This window comes from Parasteatoda tepidariorum, chromosome 1 (genome assembly GCF_043381705.1).
Source record: "Parasteatoda tepidariorum isolate YZ-2023 chromosome 1, CAS_Ptep_4.0, whole genome shotgun sequence".
Classification (NCBI taxonomy): domain Eukaryota; kingdom Metazoa; phylum Arthropoda; class Arachnida; order Araneae; family Theridiidae; genus Parasteatoda; species Parasteatoda tepidariorum.
The window spans coordinates 94,854,194-94,879,401 of NC_092204.1; the positions used below are offsets into that span (position 1 = coordinate 94,854,194).

Sequence of the window (25,208 nt, forward strand, 5' to 3'; positions counted from 1 at the left end):
CAATTGAGGATATTTTATATTTGAAAATGTGTTTAATTGAAAGTATTAAAAATATTTGTAACGAGTTAAACTTCAAACACGAATTTGTGGTATAAAAAAAATCAAGAAATACCCATATGGTTAGAACGACAACAGTGAAATTGTGTTACTAAAAACTCTAACATGAAATTCTTAAATAAAGTGTGACTACTTGGTATCCTTGTCTTCTGAGTTGGGTTTAATGTAAGAGGGTAATGAAGGGCAAAAAAATTAATAGCAAAGAATTTTTTTCCAAACCTAGTTCAATATGACACAACGATTGAAAATGCAATTTTCCAAAAAGTGATAAATTATTAAATTTGAAAAATAATATTGCACTGTTTGTGTTGCGAATTGTAATTTATTATAAAAAATATTATAAAAGAGAAGAAAATAATGTTTTTTGAAAAACTAACGCGCAATTTCGTTTATTAAATGAATAAGTTTGCAATTTCGAAAAAAAGAAGAGTCATAACAAAAAAGAAAGTGAAAAATTGAAAAGGCAGTTTTTTTTAAAATTGTAATGCAAATTTTTTTCTGATTATTTAAACTAACAATTATTTAAAAAATGCTAATTTGAAGTTTATTTCATGCATTCTACCTATTTATTAAAACTTATTTATTGCGCGTTATTTTGATACTTAATGTAACTTTAAAACTAAAAGATTTTAGTGGTATAAAGCTACGCATTTTATCAATTGCAAATATAAAAAAAATAATTATAAATAATAGAAGGTAATAAAATAATCATAAATATAATAAAAAAAATTTAAATAATAAAATAAGTAAAAATAGAAAGTTAAAAAATTTAAAGTTTCATAATCTAGTAATGAAATTTCTGAATGAATCAATTACATTTATTTTAAAAAACATTCAAAGTATGATTTTTAGAAAAAGTAATAAAGATGTATTTGATTTGTAATCTGATGCTATTTTTTATTATAAGAATATTTCTTTTTTTCGCAAACTGTTAGTAAATATAGTTATAAGTGAATCGATTCTCTAATAATAAATACAATAATGCAAACAAGTTTAAAACAAATACTACATATTAAATTCTTGAAGAAAGATCAAAGATAAACAACTCTGTGAACTCACACATCGTTGTTTCGAAAGAGGTCACGACCCCCAAGCAGAGGGAGAACGATTAAAGGATAAACAAAAGCCATTGGTCTCTTTCTTCTTAATATCGATACAAAACGTCACTTCTTAGTGGGAGGGTCCAAACTTTTTTTCGAGGGCTTGGGTTCCCCTCACCGCTCCCCCCGGGGGTTGCGAGGTTAGGATTTTGTTTTACTATCGAAAGGAGGTATAGAATAGACTCAGGGGAATAGTGACGTCCCCGTCCGTGTTCGAAGGCTGCAAGTTTAGGGAGAGGGAAGGGAGAAGGACAACGGGTCTCTCCCCAGATGGCGTATTCGCCATCTGGGGAGAGACCCGTTGTGATCGCCAATTCAATCGCTCGCACAAATCCACAACCAGACATGCGGCTCCATACGCAAATGCAGTGAAAATAATCCTTTAATGACAACTTATCAAATATCGTGAGATTTCCTTTCGAATTAATTTTAAAATAAAACTTTAAATGGTTTTATTGAAATTTTTAATAGATTTATCTCAGTTTTCATTGATTAATGTGGTTGAGTTTCGCGAACGGAAATGATGTAGAAAAATTTTAAACCTTAAATTGGCAATATGTTTAATGATAGATCTGAGTTGTCACTAGTGCTATCCTCCGGTAGCAGACGTAATTGATGTTTATGTTGATATTTTGAATATTGTACAGTTTTTCTCAATAAGGTGTGTAATTTGTGCTAAATGAAAATCGTTTTTTCGAAAATATCCAAGTTTTTAATATCATTTAACTTTGAAAGAGCAAACTTCTAGTATATATTCCTGAATCCTGCATTGTTTATGTTTGTGAAATAATTGTATTCTTTACAATCCATCTTGATTTGGTTCTATTAATTATCAGTCTTGTAATAGATTTTTTCTTTTCTTTTCAGGAAACCAAATTACTTGGTCTTCAGGAATTTAAAATTGAGAAGTGCCTTGTAAAATTTGAAAAATAGCAAGGATTTTATAAATACTAAAATGGTATCCTAAACAATTTTTGTCTTTTATTAATTTAATTTTTTAAATATTTAGTCTATTTTTGAGAATATTATATTTTTATCATGTTAAGTTCAAGTTAAAAATGAGTTTAAAAGCGCCTGCTGCTCATATTTAAAGGTTTTGTGTAATAGTTAGCACGTTAATTTATGAGAAACAGGAATTAATAAATTTTGACGTATCTTCCACAGGGCCCACACTGAGAACTTTAAATTATTAGCCAAGTATCAAAAGTATTAGCAAATTTCAAAATTCTGAGCTAAAGGCAAATCTTAATTTTTTTTTATTGCTTTTTCACATGTAAATCTCTAAATCAAAATACAAATTTACTATAAAATTAATTATTTATAAAATTCAAATCAAGAAGAGTTTAAAATTTTTTAAAATTCAAATCAAGAATCAAAAGGAGAACTTGAAGAGCAGTAAAGGAGCAATGAATGGGAAAGAGGATGAAAAAAGTTAGGTATTGCTTTATCATCATATGGGAAAAGAAATAGGAATGGGTTAATTTTTGATCAAGGGTTAACTTTTTATACTAGAGCAGTATTATAAGGTTACACCTTTGGCAAGATTATATTATTGTCATATGAAAGCATAATTCTGCATAAATAATTAGATGATAATATTCATCTTGTTACCACTTAATCTGTTTTATTGACGCAAACTGTAGGAAAATATTTCGTCTCGTAATCTGTTTTATTGATGCAAACTGTAGGAAAATATTTCGTCTCGTAATGTTGCATGATCCGACAATGACCGTGATATTCTGTATTTTACAGTAGTTTGTCTAATGCTTCTAAGCTTACATAAATATAATTTTAATTGGTTATGCAACGTGTATCTAACTGAAAATACTGTAATTGAATAAAAAGTAGAATTGAGGGGAGTATATATATATTTTTTGGTCTAAAAAATAATTCGTGAATACTTTTGCCAAAACACAAGTATTTTAGTAGTATTTTAGATTTTAACGTATTTGCGGAGCTGGTCAATGCTTAGCTTGGGATTTGTTCTAATGATTCAATTTTATTTTATTAAATGATTTCAATCAAATTTTTGTATTGGTGCCAAGTTTTGTCGACGACTCCGTAGTGGCAAGAGATAAACTGGAAATAAATAAATTAAAATATCACACAGTGAGAAATGAAACTTTTTTAACATGCAGCATCTTTATAAGATTTAAAATTATCACTTAAGATTGTAGTTTTGCAATGTTAGTCAGCAAATGTAATACTTGCACGTATTCTATGTTTTCTACATAACATAACTATGAAGCATAAATTATAGAGGTAAATGCAGAGTAGCCACAGAAAACTCAGAGATTTTTACTGATTCTGAAAAGCTAGGTAAATGAATTAAAATAATAAAGTCAGGGAAAAAGAGTTCTTTTAGTTCAAGGTACATTAAAGTCCAAGAATCTTACAAGAAAATAATCTTCAAATATTTTTTTAAAATTAATAAGATTCTAATAGCAAGTATAGCAAAAATTAATAATAAAATTTATGTCATCAATTACTAAATTCAGAGAAATTCTATAAAATTACTCAGGAAAAGTAGAGGAATTTTTTTTTCTGAGCAATTGTAGCCATCCTGTAAGTGGTAAAAATTTAAGCATAGTTAATACAATCAAACTTAAAATTCATCCAGTTCTTTTTTAATTTATACAAAAGTATTAATATAAAGTAAAAAGAAGAGTTTTATAGCAATACCTGCACCAAAAAGATCTCAGAAAGGATCTTCTGGAAATAGCAACTTATATTTTTTTTAAATTTGGCAAATATAAAAAACCTTTTGCATCTTAGCTTTGGTAGTTGGCACAAAGAAACAGGCGTTGATATGGAAATATCCCCAATATTTATTCATATATATACCATCGTATTTATTAATAACATAAATTAGTTGTTACTGCATTTGAAGATAATGATGGGTGAGCAAACTGCTCATTACATAACTTTCCATATTGTTTAGAATTAATTTTAGAGTTTTACTTATTTTTAAACATAAAACTGTTCTAATTTTTTCAATTTCTCAATAAAAAATTTCAATTTTTTTAGAAAATAAAAATTTCACATTGTATACTTTTACTTCAATTGAGATATTTATGTATTTATTTTATCATTTTTTGTTTAAGATATTGTAAAAGGGTACTAATTTTCTAAAAATGTTAACTTTTACCGAAGACAATTTGGTAAAATTCATCTCTTAATTAATTTAAGGTTGATAATAGACCATACATTTAAGTATACTAATCAATGACCAGCAATCAAAAAACTTTTTTAAAAAATTTTGACACTTTTTGTAATTACGAAGAAAATTATAATTATTTCACTTAGACGCTTTAAGAAACACATGAAGAAAATATTCATTTTTTTTTCTATGAATTAGTAAGAATAGAAATTTTTTTATAATAATATCTAATTTAAAATTTTATTAATATTTTTTAAGAAAAGGAATTATAACTAGAATTTTGAACTTTGTATTGTTTATACAGAGTTCTCCCTAGGAATAGAGAAAGGGAGGGTAATTTAAAATTAATATGTGATAATGTAACCCAACAAATCAGGCAAAATAGTTTTTCAAAAGTAAAGTAATCATAGACCCATGAGTAATTATTGTCCCCTTTAAGTTTATTTTAGGTGGGGACAGTAATTGCAAAACAGTAGTTTTTGCCAAATAGATGAAAAACTTGTTTATTTCTTTAATTAAACTATCCATATTTTTTAAAGTAAACTTTTACATTTTGTACAAATAAATTTTTTTTTACTTGCTGGCAATTTCTTAGAAGAAAATTAGAGGGGCAGTAATTACATTCAATAAAGTCATCCATTGATTTTTAAAGGTGAAATAAAGTTTATTGATCCTAAATGAAATGGTTCTACTATTGAACTTGACTATTTTGTAGAAAAGAGTGTACTTTGAAACCTGTAAGTTATATTTTATTGATATAGAGCCATCTATAGTGTTTTATTGGCGCGTTTCATACTTGCGATAGTAATTACACAGAAGTACTTTTACTTCTGTGTTTTTACGTTACGTTTTAGAAGAACATGCAAACTTATGCCTAGGACAAAATGTACAAATTATTCTAATAATATTGATTGTACATTCAAGTACATGCATTTGCCACTATAACACTTTCATTATCTAGTAAATTACTTAAGTTTAGATATGTGTGTTGGGGATAAGGGTCAGTAATGGGGATAATACAAAATGTGTCTGGTGCATAAATCTTTTTCTTGTGAGTATCTTGAGCAAAACTTACCATTGAATAGTGAGAATAAATATTTTAATGTTTATATTGCTTAAGGTTGCAAAAGTTAACAAGAAAATTACCCATACATATAAGTCTCTTTATTTTAACTTATGCCATTTATTTTCATTTTATGAGAATAATCAAAAATTAAAAATATAAATTTATGTTTATTAAATATAATAAGCTTATTTGTACCATAAATTACAAGTTATTTTTTATTCATGATTTAGGTTCTCCTTGCGGCAAGTGTTACTACAAAGTCTGGAAAAGGTGACTTTGATTAGTTTTTTTTTCATTAATTTTGTTCTTCAATTTTCTTAAAAGGATAGTTTTTTTTCTTTTTCTTAAAAATAGAAGGAAAGTTGGAAGATAATGCAGAGAATAGAAAAAATATATGATTTTGGATTTACTTACTTGTATACACTGTTGTAATTAAAATACTGCTGTTGTAATGAAGAAATGAACTATAAAATTTAATAAAATAATATGCATAAATACAATTCTTAATTAAATGTAAAAGTAGTAGAAAAAATGTCTTCAAAAAGTTTTACTTCAGTTAATCCAAAATTCTAATTCTACTACATTTTTTTTTTTAAAAAGAATTGTTGATTGATATTTTTTTTCATTTATTTTATCTGTTATTCAATTTTTCAAAAATTTCACAGAGCTGGTTTTTTTTTTTTAAAAAAAAAAGAAAAAACTTACTTATCAGGTGTTTTATCAAAATTTTTTTTCGAAATTTTAAATTTTTATTCCTAATTTCATGTTATAGTTTAATATTTTTATTAGTTTTTTTTATGACATTGCAAGAAAAAACCTATATCTTATTTAAAAGTGCATGTTTTGTTGCAATGCATTAATTTTTTTAAATGGTTTTTGATTGTGACTCACAATTTTTTTCTTCTTAATAATAGATAGTAAGTAGTAATTAACGTTTCATTAATCAAAGCTTTTATTGTATCCACACAAATATTGTACCCAAATCTTTTGGGATGAAATATAAATTTAATTAATTTTTTTGGTTACCATTGCAACTTTATTTACTATTTTGTTTTTTAAGTTTCCACTTAATTCTTGGTTAATATAATAACTTGATAAATATTTTTCATCAAGTGTGTTATTTAATGGAATGCAGAAAGCTCATTCCGAATAATATTTAGAATTTGGTATTCATTATTTTAATTACATATGTTAAATGAAAACTGTTTCACATGTGCTTTCACATGAGCATAATCAAAGTTAATATAACTTATTTATTGATTTATAATTGTAAAATGGCTAATAAGTGTTAAACCATCTTAACTATGTTTATCATAAAATGTTGTGTAATAAGTTAAAAGCACCAGAATACTCCTTTTTGTTTTAAGCCTTTAATTTTAAATAATATTCAAAATTGATATAAATACTACCAGAAAATATAGGTATATAAGGAATAATTAGTTAACACAAAATGCCTAGATACATTGTTTGCTAATTTTATGCTGATGAAAACCAAGGAAATGTAGATATTCTTTGCTAATTTGGAAAACATGTTATGTGGTTTTATAGTCTCGCTCAAATGTGACATGTTCGAAAACCTAATTCTTTTTGCCTAAACATGTAGCAGCAGTATTTATAGCTTAATTGTGATAAATTATTAATCTGAATATTACGCTTCTTTGAATAGCAATTGTGTCTCGTCAATTTGTGGAGATGACTCGAGCTAGGATTGAGGGTCTACTGGCTGCCTTTCCTAAGCTATTAACTGGCAGTCGGCAGCACACATTTGTTGAGACAGAAAGTGTACGTTATGTTTATCAGCCTATGGAGAAGCTCTATACCTTGTTGATTACTACCAAAGCTAGTAACATTTTGGAAGATTTAGAAACTTTAAGACTCTTCACTAGAGTGGTAAATAAAAGCTTTTATGTTTAATTTTAATACAACTTTATTTCTTAAATACTATTTTGCTAATTAAATATGCTTTGATGGTTTTTATTATTAGTTTAAAGTAGGATTGCGCAACCTTTTACAGAAAAATGTTTTTAGTTGTCAGGTGGCAATAAATTATCAATTTACTTTTTTTTCCCCTCCATGTTTAATTTCAATATATTATGATTAGTCAATAATGTTCAATTTTGAAATTCAATGTATGTTAAATTTTAAAAATTCTATTTCCTATTATAAAATTTAGTTAAAGTGTATATGCTCTTGTTTTTTACAATTATAATATATGCTTTTTATTTATATTTTTCATGTTATAGCACCTCAAAATATTTAACAAATGTAGCAATGTATTTTATTGCCATAAAAGCTTATTTGCCTGAAACGAATTTTAAATGTGAAATAGCATATCAGAATTTATAATTAGTGTATTTTGGAAATTAACTCAAGCTTTTTTTAATTTTAATTATATTGTATATATATACAGTAAAGAACCCGTTATCCGGAAATCAGAAAACCGGAAAACCAAAAAACCGGAACGAAATTCGATAAATTTTCTCACCATTTTTTTAAAAAAAAGTTTTTTCCTCATAAGATTTACGATTTTTCTCTCTTTTTTTAAAGATTTTTACCTTACCATCATTTTGGAAATAATCATTAGTGTATTACTTCATCGTTTTTTCTTATTTTTAAGATTATTTCCAATTTTTTTTTTTTTAGTAGGGTTTAACAATAAAAAAAACGGCTTTTTGTAGCGATTCAGAAAACCGGAAAAATCAGTTATCCGGAATAGCGATGGTCCCGACCGTTCCGGATAATCGGTTCCCTACTGTAGTATAAAATAAGAGGAAAAAAAGTTATGAAAAAAAATTAAACTTAGCCATTGTTTTGAAATTCTCCTATAAGAGATAGTATGGCAAGGCAAATCATGATCATTACTTTTCTGTTTTGCAATAACAGGGAAATGCGACACAAATTTTTATGATTTGAATTGTAATTCTGTTTTTATACAGTATTCATAAAAATCAAGTTTATGATCCATTAATAAATATTAATTGTCTTGTATTTCCTTATTACTTTAGTTCTCTTATGTTACTTCCCATAAGAGAATTTTGATTGATGTGCTTTTGGTTTGAATCGTCAATAATATTTTACAATATAAAGTAACTAGCTTTATACCCAACCCAGTCTTGAAACTGCTACACATTGTAACCAAAACTAACTATTCAACTATTTTTCAAAAAGCTCATATATCAAATATAATAAAAATGTAAAGCATTTTTGCAACTGTTTGTTGTGGGTCAGGGGGTCACAATTTTGGACAGTTTGCTGTGAGCACTGGCTATTTTTATTTTGCAGGACCAGCCTGTGCCTATCAATCTGTAACTGGGTTTGCATCAAGCTGCCACCGTGGATTGAACCTCAATATTTCACAATGAGTTCCCAACTGTTGAGCCATCGTGGTTCTGTATTAATTTTAAGTATATTTAAGAAAAGGGGGAAAATCTGAAATAAAACCATTGCGATCGGGAAATAACCATAGTGTGAGTAAAAACCATTCAGAATTTTTGGTTTTAGAGAAGGTTTGTGTGGGTATGCCTGTAATTGCTTTGTAAATTTTTAATTTCAGATTACAATTTTAAAAGGAAATACTTAGAAAATATGTTTGGTATAATATTGTTTATGTTTGTTTTTTAACATCACAAAAAAAAGCAATCTTAGTGAAATATTGTTAGGATTTTGTGATTAAATAAAGGAATTGATGAAAAAAAGTTTACTTCAAGATCTGAATGTTTTAGATTCCTGAATACTGCAAATTTATGGATGAAACGGATGTGGTGAATAATGCATATAATTTGATATTTGCTTTTGATGAAATTGTTGCTCTTGGATATAGGGAAAATGTGAACTTAGCTCAGATAAGAACCTTTGTGGAAATGGATTCACACGAAGAAAAAGTTTTCCAAGCAGTGCGCCAAGTATGTAGTTTACGAATTTACTTATTTACAAGATATCGATTTCATTTCTTCATTTAAATAAAGGTTAATATTAAGGTTAACTTATTGATAATAGGGATCATGTGCTAGAGACTGCTTTTCCAAGTCATCGCCGACTCAAATTTCGATTACTGTAATCAATAGTTTCGAATTTTAAGATTGAGATGTGTTGTAAAAAAGTATTGATATTTAACAATATTGTTATATATTTTTTTTAATTTGACTTATTTATATTTTTTTTATTGTTTAGTATAATTGATACCTAAACAAAGTTTATCAACACCCATAATAACATTCACTATTTATCATTATGTATATTTTGTGATATTATCCTTTTGGTTTGTTAATGTTATTGAGAACGCCTAGGCCCGATTCATGTTAACAGTCAACATTCTATAGTTGGCTTATAGATCAACAGAACATAAATGATCAGATTTAGCTCAACATCTATCATCATTAAAATTCCTTAGTCAATTTATAACTGTCTGAATAAACTTTTTATTAAAGCATAAAACTTTAGTGATTTTAATCCCTTTTCTCCAAACAGGCTCTGTTCAAACTTTGATCCCTTTTTATTCAAATAAGTGAACTTGTTATTGGAAATCTAAATTAAAATAAGTTAGCATAAATATAGATTAAGGTTTTATAGAATTGTAAAGGTAATTCAATTAATGACATCTTAGTATCCTTATATTTGTGATTTTGAAATTTAGTTGAAAGTAAAAAAAAAAGAAACAAAATACTTTTATTTTTAAGCAAAGAAACTATAAATTTTTTTTTTAGTTTTACGTTTGAATAAGCAAATCAAAAATAAAAATGTATATTATATATTAGCCTGATTATCTGCACAATTTTCCACTTCATTAAAAACTCTTATTAATGACCTTATTACTAGACCATATTTTTGGAAAGCATTAATTTTGTCGATTTTTACTGCCAATTTAATGTTGCCTTTTTTTAATCTGAATATTTATTTCTTTATTGTTACTCCTGTGGAATTACAAAATATCTGCTTAACTATTTGTTTTTCTGATGAAGTTGCACCAATGTTACATTGAAACACTTGTAGGTTTTACTAAAGATTCCATCTGTGATTTTTTAAAATTTTTTTTTCTTTCTATCAAATTCAATTTTATCACAAAGGCTTACTTTGGTTATTTTAAAACTCGAAGACAGTTTTTTTTATTTTATCTGTTTCTTAATCCTTTACACATTTAAATTAAAATTGAACATCACGTTCTAGAAGAAATAAAATTTCTTTTGGGATGCATTTTTAAAAAATCTGTTCAGTAATAATTTTTCTATATAGGTCAGTCTTTTAGTTTTATTCTTTTCTATGTTACTATCATTAAAAAAAAATCTGCTTTATTTAAGCTTTTGTTTAAATAAATAGAAATAAAAGATTTACTAAATTGCTAAAATTATTCTGTATCACATTAAATGTAATGGTATTTATTAAGCACTCTGTATTAGAACAAGAGAACCTATAACTGTGAATATTAATTGCATTTACGAGTTATTGTAAATTAAGATTAACGTTTTATTGAACAACCTCTGACTAACCTTACAACTGTCTTGAAACTAAAGTATTTTTTCTAGTCCTGTTCAATCTAAATGATGTTAAATGTGTTATTTCATAGTTATCATCATTTCGATTAAATAGGTAATGAAGATTAAATAGGATTGATTTTATATGTGATTTCATTTGTTTGAACCTGAAAGTTGTTTGTTGTAGTATTCAATTTATATATCTTTCAAGTGTAAATTATCATGAAACATGATGTTCAAGAGATAATAAGTTTCTTTTAGGACTTATTTTAATGTTTATTTTTCTTTATTATAATGAAACCTATTTACTTTTTATTCTTATTTTATTCATTAAATTAGGGGTGCACAACCTTTTTCAGTGAAGGGCCACATGCACAGCAGATTGACCAATGAAGGGCCGCATGCCAAAGTGTTTAGACCGACATATTGAAAGCAATTGTTGGTGGTGATTGTTATATAAACATTATTGTTTATATAACACTAAATTCTTTTTGTCGGTTAACCTTGTAATCTCTTTGCAGAATATACAATACTTTAAAACGTTTAAAATTAGAAAATGCAAAACTGATTACTTAAGAAGGAAAACAGAATTTTAAAATCAGAATCAATTTATCAGAAAAAATTTAGATAAATTGAAATAATTAAAAAACTATGGAAAAATTGAACTTTTTTTTATCACATTACAAAATACAAAAGTCCATTTAAACATAAATTTTAACGTTAAATTTTTTTTTATAGAATTAAATTTCAAATAAATAAATATTCTAGTTATTAATATAAATTCAAGTTAAATACTTTGATTTAAAGAAAGTTTATAGGGTTAAAAATGATTAAAACTAAAACAAAACCCCTTAAGTGGAAAATAAGATTTAGCATTTATTAGGGAATGTACTTTAACTTTCAGACATTTTTATTTTAAATTAATAATAAGAGGCTGAGAGAGGGAAGAAAAAGAAAGAAAGAAAACACATTAAATTTTAAGGAACTATATTCCTTAATAATAAAAAACTATTAAGATACTTGTTTACAACTTTTTATGACGAATATATTTTTAACATGACACTTACTATTTACAATTAATACACAATCAATTAACAATCAATAAAATTTACATTACTTTACGAAACTTATCTTGATTAAATTTTTTATACAGTTAAAATTTAATGATATACAAATCATTTCCCAGCATATAATCATAAATGATATAAAATGCTCCAAGAAGGTAGAAAATGGTTTAAAAAATTTCTTAATGGTTATACTGTAATTTGCAAAATTTTTGAATATTGTGATAATTTTATCTACTTGATCATGTGATATTTTTTGAGCCATTAAATGAAAATGTAATGATTGTATTTAAAGACTACTCTGTAATTTTGAACAGGCCAAATTCATTCTGGAAAACAGTCTTTCGACAGAAGCTGTTGTTGTGGGTAGTATTAAACTTAGAGCAAATAACATAATCAGTTTTGGAATTTGTCCTAGATGGTGTTCTTCCTTTCTGGGTTTTTAAATCGCGGAAATACAAATAGCGATGTGTTATTTTTTAATTGCTTGAATACGAATTGCTATGTGTTATTTTTTAATTGCTTGAATACGAATTGCCATGTGTGATTTTTAAATTGCGTAAATAAAAAACTCGATGCTTGTTTTTCAAATCGCGTGAATACGAATCGTGTGGCTTTTAAATTGCGAAAGGACTACTCACAACACTTGATTTTTAAAATGCATGAATATGAATCGCGATATATGGTTTTTAAAACGCGTGCATATGAATTGCGAGAAAAGTAGCAACGGATGATATTTTAAACGCCAGAACACGAATCGCGATATGTGATTTTAAATCCCGTAAATACGAAACGCGATGGATTATTTTTAAATCTCGTTAATGTTAATACGAAATGCGATGCGCAATTTTCAGATAGCGTAAATACAAATTACGATGTATGACTTTTAAATTACATGTGACAACAAAAAGAATAGGTTCGATGTGTGTTGTTAAACTTGCACGTGTTCATGGGACTAAAGAATTATGCCGTTTTTTGAATTATTTTTTTTGCAAAACGGACCGCGTTTAATATAAACACATCTCGTTTTTTTTTCCTGGGAAGGTGTTGATTTGGCTAAGATACGTAATTACTTTTTAAGTTACGAAAAAAAATTAAAACTGAATCGAATTTCACGAGTTGTAATATTGTGTGAAAATATCAGGTATATTCTAAATCACAAATAAAAATGCAGCAATAACGGGAAAGAAGAAAAAACACGTTCGAAAAACCTCTTAAAAAATGCGTGTTAAAATCGGTACAACGCAAATGATAAAATCGGCACAAACAGAGCACGTAAAAAATAATTATTTTAATGCGCGATTCAAAACTCGCTTGCTGTCAAACCATAGTATTAAAAATATCATAATCTTTTTAAATCACGGGGAAAACGTAATAACTACTAAAACAATAGCCAAAATACTTTTATATTTCAGATGAAATTGGAGTAAATAAAGTCCATCAAAATTTTATGTAATTTAAATGCGGGATTTGAAATTAAAATGTCGCAATAGCGTATAAAAAATATCGGTACTTTCAAAACCTTGTAGAAATGTGTAGCAATAATTTCTAAAATAACGATTGAAAAATAATTTGATTTGCGATAAAATCGTTACAAATAAGCCATGTCAAAAAATGGTTATCTAAATGAGCGATTCTTTACTCGCGATTCGTAATAATATCGTGCTAAAATATCGAAGTTTTAAAAACCGGGCGGAAATGTGCAGCAATAACTGTTGAAGAAAGGATCTAAAGTCATTTAGATTTTCCATGAGGTTTGCACAAATAAAGCGTTTCATAACTTTCAAAAATCGCTATTTCAGAAACTACTTGAAAATGGGTAGCAATAACTACCGAAAAGTCATTGGAATCGGCACATACGAAAAGCGTCAAAAGTGGTAATTAAAATTCGTAAATCGTAATAATGATGTATTAAAAATATTGGGATTTTTAAAACTATGCTGAAATCCGTAGCGTTAACCATCGAAAAACTACATTGATTGAGATTGGGTGCGTCAAAAACTTAAAAGTGTAAATTTAAATTACCGAATTTTTTTTATTATTCTTCAAAAACAAATATTTAATTTTTTTTTTCATTTTGTTCAGATTGCGGCCGCGGGCCGCACATCGAGGGTTGGCGGGCCGCATTTGGCCCGCGGGCCGCAGGTTGAGCACCCCTACATGAAATTTTGATATTTACAGACTCAAGAGAAGGAGGCTAAGCAGAAGATGAAAGAAAAGGCTCGTGAATTGCAAAAGGCAAAACAGGAAGCCATGAAAAAGGGACGCAACCCATCGTATTCATCCAGTAGTATGAATTATCCACCATCACCTGTTGTAGGAGACGCAGCTCCTATTTCTCCTGAAGCACCTACTAAACAGCCATATGTAACTCCAAGGTACAATTTTCTCATCTTTGCTTATCTCCATAGTTACAAACAAGGATATTTTTTTGATGTAAAGTCTACATTGTTTGCAATGTAGATTTTATATAAAAAAATTATAAAAAATAAAACTAAATAAAGTCTACATTGTTTTGTATGTCCTCTACAGAAGAACGAAATTGTGATGGCATGTCTTTGGATCATCCTCAGGGATGTTTTCCAGACTGTCACCAATAGTTCATAGTGCTGCTCTAGTGTGACGTAAATAAAGTACCTACCTACATTGTTTTGATTGTTACTTTACTTATTTCTTAGAAACTAAATCATTAGTGAACCATTTCAATGACAGTGCACTGATTTTTTCCAATGATAAACTACTAATTTTCCATAAAAATATGAACTGTAAATAGAATAACTTTAAATAACTATTCTATATAAAAAAAAATCTTGTTATGAATGAGATTATTAGGATCTGTAGGTATTTAAGAAGTTTAAAATTAATTGTTAGTTAATATTAGATGTCAATTAATATATTCATAATTTATCTTATCATTTCCTTTGTTTATATATTTTGTTTATTTGTATTGACAAATTTATAAAATATTCTAATGTAATATGAAATATTACTTCATTATATTTCTACCAAAAATGTACATACACAGGGTTGCAATTTATAGCCTGGGAAATATTTGCGTAATTAAGGACTTAATTTGTTCTCCTTAGCATCTTTCTGAAATATTTCAGAGTGACCACAGTATAAGATAATTAAGAAAATTAGGGAATTTTGTCAATCTGGAAATGTCAGGGTATATAATAAAAATACCTAAAAAATCAGGAGAAATAAGTTCATTTGTGTTTAAAGTACCTGGAAGTTCAATTTTTTTAAAAGTTAATCTTGTTCTAATTTGCTTAGCAAAAATAATTGGTTATTTTCAAACTTAATATCAGGTTATACATGTTTTATATTTTATATATAAAATATATTACAAAATCCTTTTTACTTGTTCATTTATGCCTCATTAAGAATTCTAAAACTTAACTGAAAATTAATAATTAAGTTTATGCCACTGGTTATAAAAATCAGGGAAATTCGATAAATTAAATTTTTTTTCTCTTCATGTTAGTGGCTATCCTGTATTTATATTTGTGTATAGTCAAATTAGAAAAAATGAATTTACATTGAAAGTTTCATTAAAATTACATTGACATGTCAAAACGGAACTCCAATGTTTTCATTCCTTAAATATGCTGTTTATTAATTCTGTGCTATTTATTAGGTGTGAAATCATGCATTTTCTCTTAATAAACATGTTGGTTTCCCCCATTGGTTTGGATTTTCAATCCTTAAGATTTGATGAGTAGCTGTAATCTGTAAAATATGGTCATAATAATTAGGACAATAATTAAACACTGTTGTGTCCTTCGTGTAATTTTTGTTTTGTGCTTATTTCCCAAGATTTATGAAAAAAATTGTAAATCAAAATTATTCTGCCTAGATAATTATGAAATGTAATAATTTTAAACTGTTTCCTACAAAAACAAAATAATATTAATTGTTTATTTTTTATGATTGGATTTTTTAAAATTATATACAGTAGAACCTCGATCATCCGAGCTTCGATTAACCGAGGTTTCTGTTAACCGAGGCAATAACGAAGCCTAAGTTTTTTTTCTTCTTTTTTTTTTTAAACGATGCTACACCGATGGATCTCCTGTTGCTCAAAAATTGGCGCTATAGGGCAGCCCATGATAAAAATTCTGGACTTTTTCGACGAAAGGTAACAGACTTTTTTAAAAGAATGTGAATTTAACAAATTAATGTATATTAAATTTTAAAAATACAAAATTTTCTTGAGATTTGTGCTATTTTTGAGAATGCGTCTTTTGATATTTAACTACGTATAGTTAAAAAAAATTCCATTTTACTTTTTTAAATTTACTACTAAAGTTGATTTCCTTTTTAAATCTTTTTAGCTGTGAAACATAAGTCATATATGCTTAATTCATCATTTAAAAAACGTTCTATTGTTTTTTACTTTAAAAGTAGTTAAATTCGCAAGCACGGAAGGTTTTTATGCATGGTTTCTATTAACCGAGATTTTCGATATCCGAGGTACTAGCGGTCCCAATTAGCTCGGATAATCGAGGTCTTACTGTAACATAAAATTTCAAGTCATTATAAGTTTAGAAACCTTAAGTTATAATTCATAATTTTCTTTATCAAAGTTCATAAGTTAACTTCAAAGAAATAACAATTTAAAATATTTTTTAATTGAAAATTGTGAGTTTTTTTCTTTAAAGCAGTAAATAACCAGCCTTACCAGAGAGCCAGTATGCAATTGAAAACTAATTAGAAGATTAACATCCAGTGTTTAATTTTTTTCTTTGCTTTTATTTTAACTTAGGCAAAGATGAGGAGAAAAAATTAATACTGATTGACTAATAGATATTTGTTTTTTTAATACTGTAGATGATACTATATTATGAAGCCAGAATTGTGTGCTTTATATAAATTTGTCTTTCAGTAGTATACTTAAAATAATATTAATTTGCAGTACTCGTCCAACTGCTACTGGTAAAGCTATGAAACTCGGAAACAAAAATAAGGATATTGATTTATTTGTTGATATGTTGAAATCTGAAGGTGAAAGTAAGTATCTTTTTATAAATAATGATTTATTGTGACAGTATTTCTGCCTAATATTCATCTTTAAATTTTGTAATTTGCTTTTTTTCTTTAAAAATATAATTACTTCAATGCTTTAAAGAGAAAATTGTAAAAAACTTTATCTTGTTAATATTTTCTGTGAATTTTTATAAAATTTAAAATAACCATCTCTGTGGTTTATTAATTTGATTTTTAAAGCACTTTTATGGCTAAGTTTGTAATTTTAAATTACTGTAATGCTTGTAATTAACGTTCTATATTTTAGTCTTGTAATTAGATCATCATTAATTTTTTGCTGAAATTTCTTAAAAGAAAAAATGTATTTTTCAACTTGAACTTAAATTTTACTATTCATGGTCTAACTATTGTAGTGCTATTAAAATGGATTTTTAATTTTTAACCAGCTTTACATTTTTAAAATTGTTTTATTGATATTTTTAACCTGTTTACCTTACAAATGATTTTGTAAATAATCAGTACATTCTTGTTATCTTTGCAACAGGAACTAAGTATTTTGTTTCTATTTTTATTTATTTATTTTTCTTTCGTTTTATATATTAATTTATTCCAATTCACATTTGTTTATTTTATTTCCAGGTCTAGTTGATCCTTCTAGTGCTAAGTCACCAGTTGGGGCAAAGTCTCCTACTCAAGTTCACACTGAAAGGTTAATGTTTGCCCTTTTGCCATATATTTAATGTTATCAATTCATTATACATTCTGTAGCTAAAAGTATCTTATATTAAAAAGATATAGAAAAACATGTACTGTAAAACTCTAACAATGAAAATTAGTATGGACCAAATCCGAACTTGTTAATCAGTCATATTGGAATAATGTTAGCCATGATGCAATATATCTCATCTTTATCCATTTTAACTCATATAGCAGTAAGTAAATTAAAAATTGGTGAAGGTGAATTTGACAATGTAGTTGAATTCACGTATCTCAGTTCTGTCTTTGACCAACAAACATTCAATGCAATATAAAAAGATCTATAAAAAATAGTCAAAGTTATTTTATTATATGGTTTTCTAACATAGTGTCTTAGTCAGACTTGCAAAGTCTTGAGATATGTTAAATTAATTGTCTCAGAAATTTTTTTAAAATCATTTAGTCTGTAAAAATTAAAACCAAAACAATATTAGATAAAGCAAACCTAAGTACATTAGAAGATGAAATCAATAAGATTAGGGGGAAGTGAATGGAGTTTGCACTAAAACATGCAAATGTTGCTCTATCTTGGGCCCCTAATGGCTGGAAAAAAAGGGAAGACCAAGACTTGTCAGATACAAATGTAGGTGGATTTTAAAAGAACAAAATTAAAGATCGCCAGATCTCAAGCTAAAGACTGGGGGGGNGGGGGGGGGGGGGTTGCAGGGAGAATTAGGTTTTATGTGCCAAAGAGCAATATACAATAAAAACCTAGCTATCCAGATTAAGAACTTGTCCTGATCTGCATAATTGTTTAGATTGGAATAGATTTACAATATATATTATTGTCTTGATTAATTTTAATTTCTGCCGCATAGTGTAAAATTATTATTATTTTGATTTGAAAAGTAAGAAATGAAATTTTTATAATTAGCATTAATCATGACTAGATCCAGTTTGGATGAGTTAGTTGCATGTTGGATGAATAAAATGTTTCTTGGAAATAATTTTTTTCCACTAAGTATTAATTTCATGGCTACCAAATAACTTAACATTTATACAATGTTTTTTTAGTGTTTATATTTTTTTATTGCACTTTTAAGAGTGTACTTTCCTTGAATCAAGTTTATTGTTTATCTGTTTATCCTTCTTGTCTTAGACACGAAATTTAATTTCAGTGTTCATTTACGTTGTGAGGAAAAGATAACTCTTGTTGGTAAAAGAGATGGCGGCCTTGACAATTTAGAAGTCCATGGTATTGTTATCCTTAATATTAGTGATGAAAAGGTTGGGCTGATTCGTGTCAAAATAGATAACCAGGATGATAAAGGTGCTCAGAGTCAGGTAAGTTTATATTAATGTTGATTCATTTGTTCCTTATCCACATGCTTATAAATTTTTTGTGAGTGGATTTATTTGCAGTTATTTCAACTAATTTTATATTAAAGGCTGCTTCAGAATTTTTAAAAGAAAAAAAAAAATCACTGCTTAAACTAGTTTAAGTTAAACCTTTTTTAAATCTAGCATGAACATTATTGAATTATGTGCTTTATTTAAATTTAAACATTTTTTTTTTTCAAAATGATTTTCAAAGTAATTAAGATCTATTATAAAAATATTATTTAAATCTCATTTAATAATGACATAAACCTTAATTAAATGCTTTCTCAAATTATAATGTCAAATCTCAAATTATGTCTTTTTTTTGTGATTTCTGAAGTATGGAAAAATGTAGCTGTTATAAAAGTATATCATAAAATTCTTATTGCATCTTTTGAAATGTGTAAAAATGTTACTAATAAATAGGCATTTTTACCTTTTATTTTATTCTTTTTTCACCTTAAAATTTCACTTTACCATTTTTTGAAAATTATTTTTCTTCTTTGAGATTATAGGATTCATTATTTAATTATTATTAAAAATGTTTTTGATAAGCATTTTAAATTTTATTTTCCATGTTTACATAAACAGCACATTTTCTTTAAACTCGTTTATTAGCGCATTTGTTTATAAGTATCAGACAGAGGCCTACAAAAGGGCAAAATTTCTTACTGTCATGAGCATTTTTTTAAGAGCTAATATGTCTTAGAATAAAAAGTAACAGCTTTTTATGTTAAAGTTTACTAAAATATTGAGCATCAGGTATGATATTTTTGGACGTCTGTGATTAATTGACCCCGTTGTACATTTTCCTGTTGTCTGCAATAGACAATTAATTGATATAACATTCTTTCTTTCTAAAATCAGTGTATATAGAATGATTTTTCCTGCTGTGGAGTTTTTTTGTTTTATAAGGTTTCTCCTGCCCCCTCTTTTCAAGTTTATTAAAAATTCAGTTATAATTGTTTAGTTATAAACAATTTACTATTGGTCATCAGTAGTTAACAAATTCTAGGTGAGCTTTGAATATATTAACTTTGTATATAAAAACATGATTTTTATATTAAAAGAAAATAAATTATTAAAAATAATAATATGCAAAAATGATACCAAGAAACTTATTTAAAAGGTTCTAACATTAAAATATTTCAATGCACATTGAAAATAAACAGATTTATTGCAAGGTAAATTCTGCTTAGATCAATTTTCTTTTGAATTAAATGAATTTTTAATTTTAGTAAAATGATGTTTAATTTGAACTCTTTGATTTTTAAGGAAATGAATTTTTTCATTTTTTTAAAAATGTATCATTCAAACTGTATGGTAAGTAAATAAATAGTTTCTAATTGTATGGAAATGTTTAGATAATTCAATTAAATTTTTTTTTATTTTATGGAATACAAAAAAATGCATAGTAGCTAGAGAAGTAATTATATTGATATTGGACTTATATGGTTCTTTGTATAGGTAGAATATTTTTTTTTTGTATTTTCCTTAAACTTCTACTTTTTTTTTTTTTTTTGTATCTGACTTAAACTTCATCTGCTAACGATTTATCTTTTAACATGTTTGTCATTAAAATCTATCATTTTAATATTCCTTATTTTGATAAATAGTTGTTTGTTTTATGTTTATGTTAATAGCGTTTGGTTTTTTGTTTAAGTCATTATATATATATTTTTTCGTTTATTTTAGACTCATCCTAACATTGATAAGGAATTATTTAAGAGCTCGCAAGTCATTGGAATGAAAAATTCTGCTAAACCATTCCCGGTCAATGTGGATGTTGGAGTTTTGAAATGGCGTTTTCAAACACAGGATGAGAGCCACATCCCTCTATTTAGTAAGTTTTTATTATTATTATTATTGTTTAATGATAAACCAGAGCTTTGAAAGTAGTTTTTGTAACTGCTCTGTTACTGGAAATCATAAGATTACTTTGTACCTAAACCTTTCTAATGTACACAAAAAAAATTCTGTTCTGTACTTAGGTTAAACCAATGTGCAATATGAGGTTTGTTGTATGTATACAGGGCCCTCTCTAACCATTCGCCACCTCGCCAAATGCGATAAAATTGTACATTTGGCGAATGAAATTGTGTTTTGGAGAAAGTATTGGCGAATGATTTTTCTCTGCAACGAAAAATATATATTTAACTCGATCCTCGAAATTTCATCAAAATAAATTTTTATAAACAAAACAGTATTCTTTATTTAATTAGGCAATTTTCTTCAGATGCGCCGCATAACCAATTAGAATTGGGTCCAAATAATATAAGCCTGAAACAAACAATGATAAAATAGTTTTGTATAGAAAAAAACTAATCATTAAAAATTGTTAAGGTTTGCATTTGGCTAAGATTTTCAAAAATTTGAGAATGTTTCTGATATTTGGCTAATTTACTGGCTGATAATTTGAAATTCTTAGTATGTGCCTTGTGAATATGTAAACAGAATATGGTGTAAATATTTAAAACATGTGAAATAAAAAAAGAAAAGGTTATTTAATGATTTGAAAAAAGAAAGAAGATCTAGCATTCTTTATTTAAAATTAAATAATATAGCTTCTGCCTCTAAAAATCTGATTGTTAATTGTTGAATATGATGCTTTATTTATTCTTTAAATGATGTATCTCTTGCTTAAAAATATGGTTTGTTTTTCAAATACAGAGTGTCTAAGGAAGATATTTATTAGTCTAAATATTAACAGGAAATTTAAAAAAATTGAAATAAAATGCAATTTCGGTTCAGTCCTCTAAAAATTAAATCAGTGTTACTCTTTAGATTTCAACATACACTGCAAACTAAAAATGGGATTAGTTTTAAATGTCTTTACTTTTACATTTATGTCTAAATAATTAATATCATGTGATAGAAATACTCTTCCATTTTATTAAAATGTAGATGAAAGATAAATTTAACATTTGTGATTTTTGAAAACGTTAAGAGTGTTGTAATAACGTCCTTCACAAAACTGTAAAAGTTAGGAGCCTATTTTATGTATGTTTAAATTACATAATTAAAAGAATAAGGAAATCAAGTGATTTTTTATTAATTTTTTGTGCTGTATCTCATTGGATTTGTTTTGTATATAAGTTGCTTGATAAAATGTTCCTGAAAAAATAATCATAGAAGAATAACACTTGAACCCCTGTGATCACCCAAAAGAGCTGAATTTTTTTTATACACAATATTATTTGGTGAAAACAGTGTTTATCAAATACACATTTTAGTATGCATCTATTTATTTAAGGAAAGCATACAGTTAATTATCCGCTACATTTAAAGTTTAAAAAAAAACAGTTGGATTTCTTCATTCCTTTCCCTAGAAATGCTTGTAAAGAAAGCATAACATTTAAGTGGGGGAAATCACAGTCTTTATAATTATTAATATGTTTTAAAGTAGTTTTTAATATTTGATCAAGTTGATGGGACCTACGAAAATAAATTATAAAATCTGCATTGCTACATATTTATCAACTTATCTAATGATATTGATTAGTTCACTTGAAATATATATATATTTTTTTTGAATTGTTCTTTGCTTGAAATAAATTAATTATAAAATTACATAGTTTTTTTTCATATCTGAAATAAGCATATTGTTTCAAAACCGGTTTATCTTTTTTTAGATGTTATATTTTAAGTGATTACAATAAAAAATATCTTCCCATTTTTCTAAATTGACAATCAAAATCAGTTTAACTTTTTTTTAAAACCAAAAAGGTTTATAATTACCGAAAGAATTTTTTTTTTTTAGAATAATTCCAGATATATAATGGTTTTTAAATTTAACCAGTAAATGGTTAAACAATTTATTTTGAAAAACTGGTTTTAACTCTTTGCACAGCTTGTTTTATAAATTATGTGGAAATATAACTAAACAATATTAAATATAACTTATATTTATGTCTAGATTTATTTAAGAAAAGCTCCAAGTTCTTTTTTTGAAGCCAGTTTTACTAAGTTGTATGGCAAAGTTTTTTCTTGGGAATGTACTGAAAAATAAGTTGATTTTGATAAGTTATTGAGTTGATAATTTAATTTTATTATAAATATTATTTTATTTGTTTTAATTGAAAACCAAAACTACTCAAAATTGGTATTTTTGATTGTTATTATTGAAGTTATACTTTTATATAAAACTGAAAGAAAACTAATTTCATTTTTCCATTTTAGTTAATTGCTGGCCTTCTGAGAATGGCAATGGTGGATGTGATGTAAATATTGAGTATGAATTGCAGAATGAAGCATTAGAGTTAAATGATGTTGAAATTCAAATTCCTGTGCCGTAAGGACAATTTACATCATACTCTAAGGACAATACAATATTTTAAAACTCTTCAATCTATTTAGAATTCATATTAAATAAGAGTTCAATTTCAAAACATTATATGATTTATTATTATTTTAAATTAAAGATTTTGTCCTAAAATGACACAATATATTTTCTGTAATTTTTTTATTATCTCCCACCATGCAATGGAAAACTTCTTCTTTCATTTGATGTTTTCCAAACATTTATTTTTATTTGATTATTTATTTTAACTTGAAATCAGCCTAAATTGTTTTTTTAGAGATACATTTTTTTTTATTGTCAAGTTAAAAAGAAAAATTCAATAATTTTCAAAATTATTTTTATTCAAAATTGAGTAATCCAGTGTCAGTTATTATTATAATTTAAGATGCTTATACATGTTATTTTGGACTTTTGTTTGGTGTAAGACTACTAAAACTTAACTTGCAAAAATAGTTTTTTTTCCTCTCTCAAAAATTTTTCCAATTTTTTAGGAGCACGCCAGTTGTGACTGAATGTGAAGGAATGTATGAGCATGAGAGTCGAAAAAATAGGCTTGTTTGGAAACTCCCAGTTATTGATTCTAACAACAAATCAGGTTCTATGGAATTCACATGTAGCGGAAAACCTTCAGATTTTTTCCCTGTAACAGTAGAGTTTGACTCTTTTTCATCCTTTTGTAATATCAAGGTAATATTTTTATTAATATAATCTACCCGAAAGGTTAAATAACTACTCTTTAAAACAATAATATTCATTCTTCTTACAAATATGGTTTAGTAAAATTCTTGATGATTTTATTACAATATAAATTTTCATATTTATCTTTTTCATCACTTTTGCAATAATAAAGTTAGGTTCTTACTGAAGTCAACTCTAAAATAAATTAAGTCACATAAGAATAATTGTATTCTACCTCTGAATCCTTAGTTAGATTATCACTTTTTAGAATAATTTTATTGTAACAAAAATAGATTTTTAAAATTTTTTTTTGTACATTAAGGTAATATTCTTATTATAATAATTTTTAAAAAACATTGATGGCACACAAAGATATCAGTATCTATTTGCAAAGATATCAGTATCTATTGCCAAAAACGGGTTTGTGGCAGTGTGGCGTGGGCAATGTTGCTCTCCTCCGTGACTTTGGTTCACAGGTGCCCACTGGGTTGCGCGAAATGAGCAACAATTCTGGCATAGTATAGGCAAAGATTCAAATTCAGCGCCTGCCATTGGGAAAAAAAAAAAAAATTTGCAAAAATGATTTACTTCTAAGTTCCCTAACAGTTTTAACATTTGCCAATGATTGGGAGACCAAATCTATATAGGGACAGGTTCTACTTCATTCGTGGTGCATTTTATTTTCAGAGCGCATTATAAACTAAACACATTCTAATGCATTTCTCTTTAAAAAAACCCTACCCGTGTTTGCAAAAAAAGCCTGGTACTTCTTTGCCAAGCCCTGTTAATTATTGCAATTATATCAGTGCGTACATTATAATAAAATTAATTATTATTGTTTTTTTATTGATGTTTTTAGAAACAGGGATGAGATTAGCCAAAAGGCAAAAAAGCTGAATTTCCACAATAATAAATTTTACGCAAGCGCAGCCCTTTAATAATAAATTCCAGACAGTTTAAGGTAATAAATAATGTGTTGACATACAATTGCATACTAAATCTATTATTATAAAAACGATTACATTGATACTTAACATTTAGTGAAAATAAAAATTATCAATTGAAAAAATAAAGCTGGAAATTATATTTTTCCTCAGTTCACATAAGAGACAATTATTACTTGAAAAACTACCTGGTTTAGCAAATTAAAACTACTGAGAATATACATTAATATTTCATTTCTTTTAATAAATACTGTTATGTGATTTATAGCAAATATATCAGTAATATTACTTTTTAAATTATATTGG

The 25,208-nt window shown here is 26.6% G+C and overlaps 1 protein-coding gene across 3 annotated transcripts in view; it reads left to right on the plus strand.

The window, feature by feature from the left end:
* Positions 1–1,487: 1,487 nt before the first annotated feature.
* deltaCO (coatomer subunit delta) overlaps positions 1,488–25,208 on the plus strand; it is a 26,368-nt gene continuing 2,647 nt past the window's right edge. The window contains exons 1-12 of one of the 3 annotated variants that reach the window (XM_016054946.3): positions 1,488–1,818; positions 2,025–2,115; positions 5,614–5,653; positions 7,050–7,273; positions 9,106–9,285; positions 14,097–14,293; positions 16,834–16,928; positions 17,544–17,613; positions 18,779–18,944; positions 20,676–20,823; positions 23,160–23,271; positions 23,772–23,967. In XM_016054946.3, the coding sequence (XP_015910432.1) occupies positions 2,113–2,115; positions 5,614–5,653; positions 7,050–7,273; positions 9,106–9,285; positions 14,097–14,293; positions 16,834–16,928; positions 17,544–17,613; positions 18,779–18,944; positions 20,676–20,823; positions 23,160–23,271; positions 23,772–23,967 (1,431 nt within the window). In that variant the 5' untranslated portion in view covers positions 1,488–1,818; positions 2,025–2,112. Of the gene's footprint in view, positions 1,935–2,024; positions 2,116–5,613; positions 5,654–7,049; positions 7,274–9,105; positions 9,286–14,096; positions 14,294–16,833; positions 16,929–17,543; positions 17,614–18,778; positions 18,945–20,675; positions 20,824–23,159; positions 23,272–23,771; positions 23,968–25,208 lie in introns of all 3 variants that reach the window. The other 2 variants (XM_043052428.2, XM_043052427.2) reach the window with 2 other exon arrangements.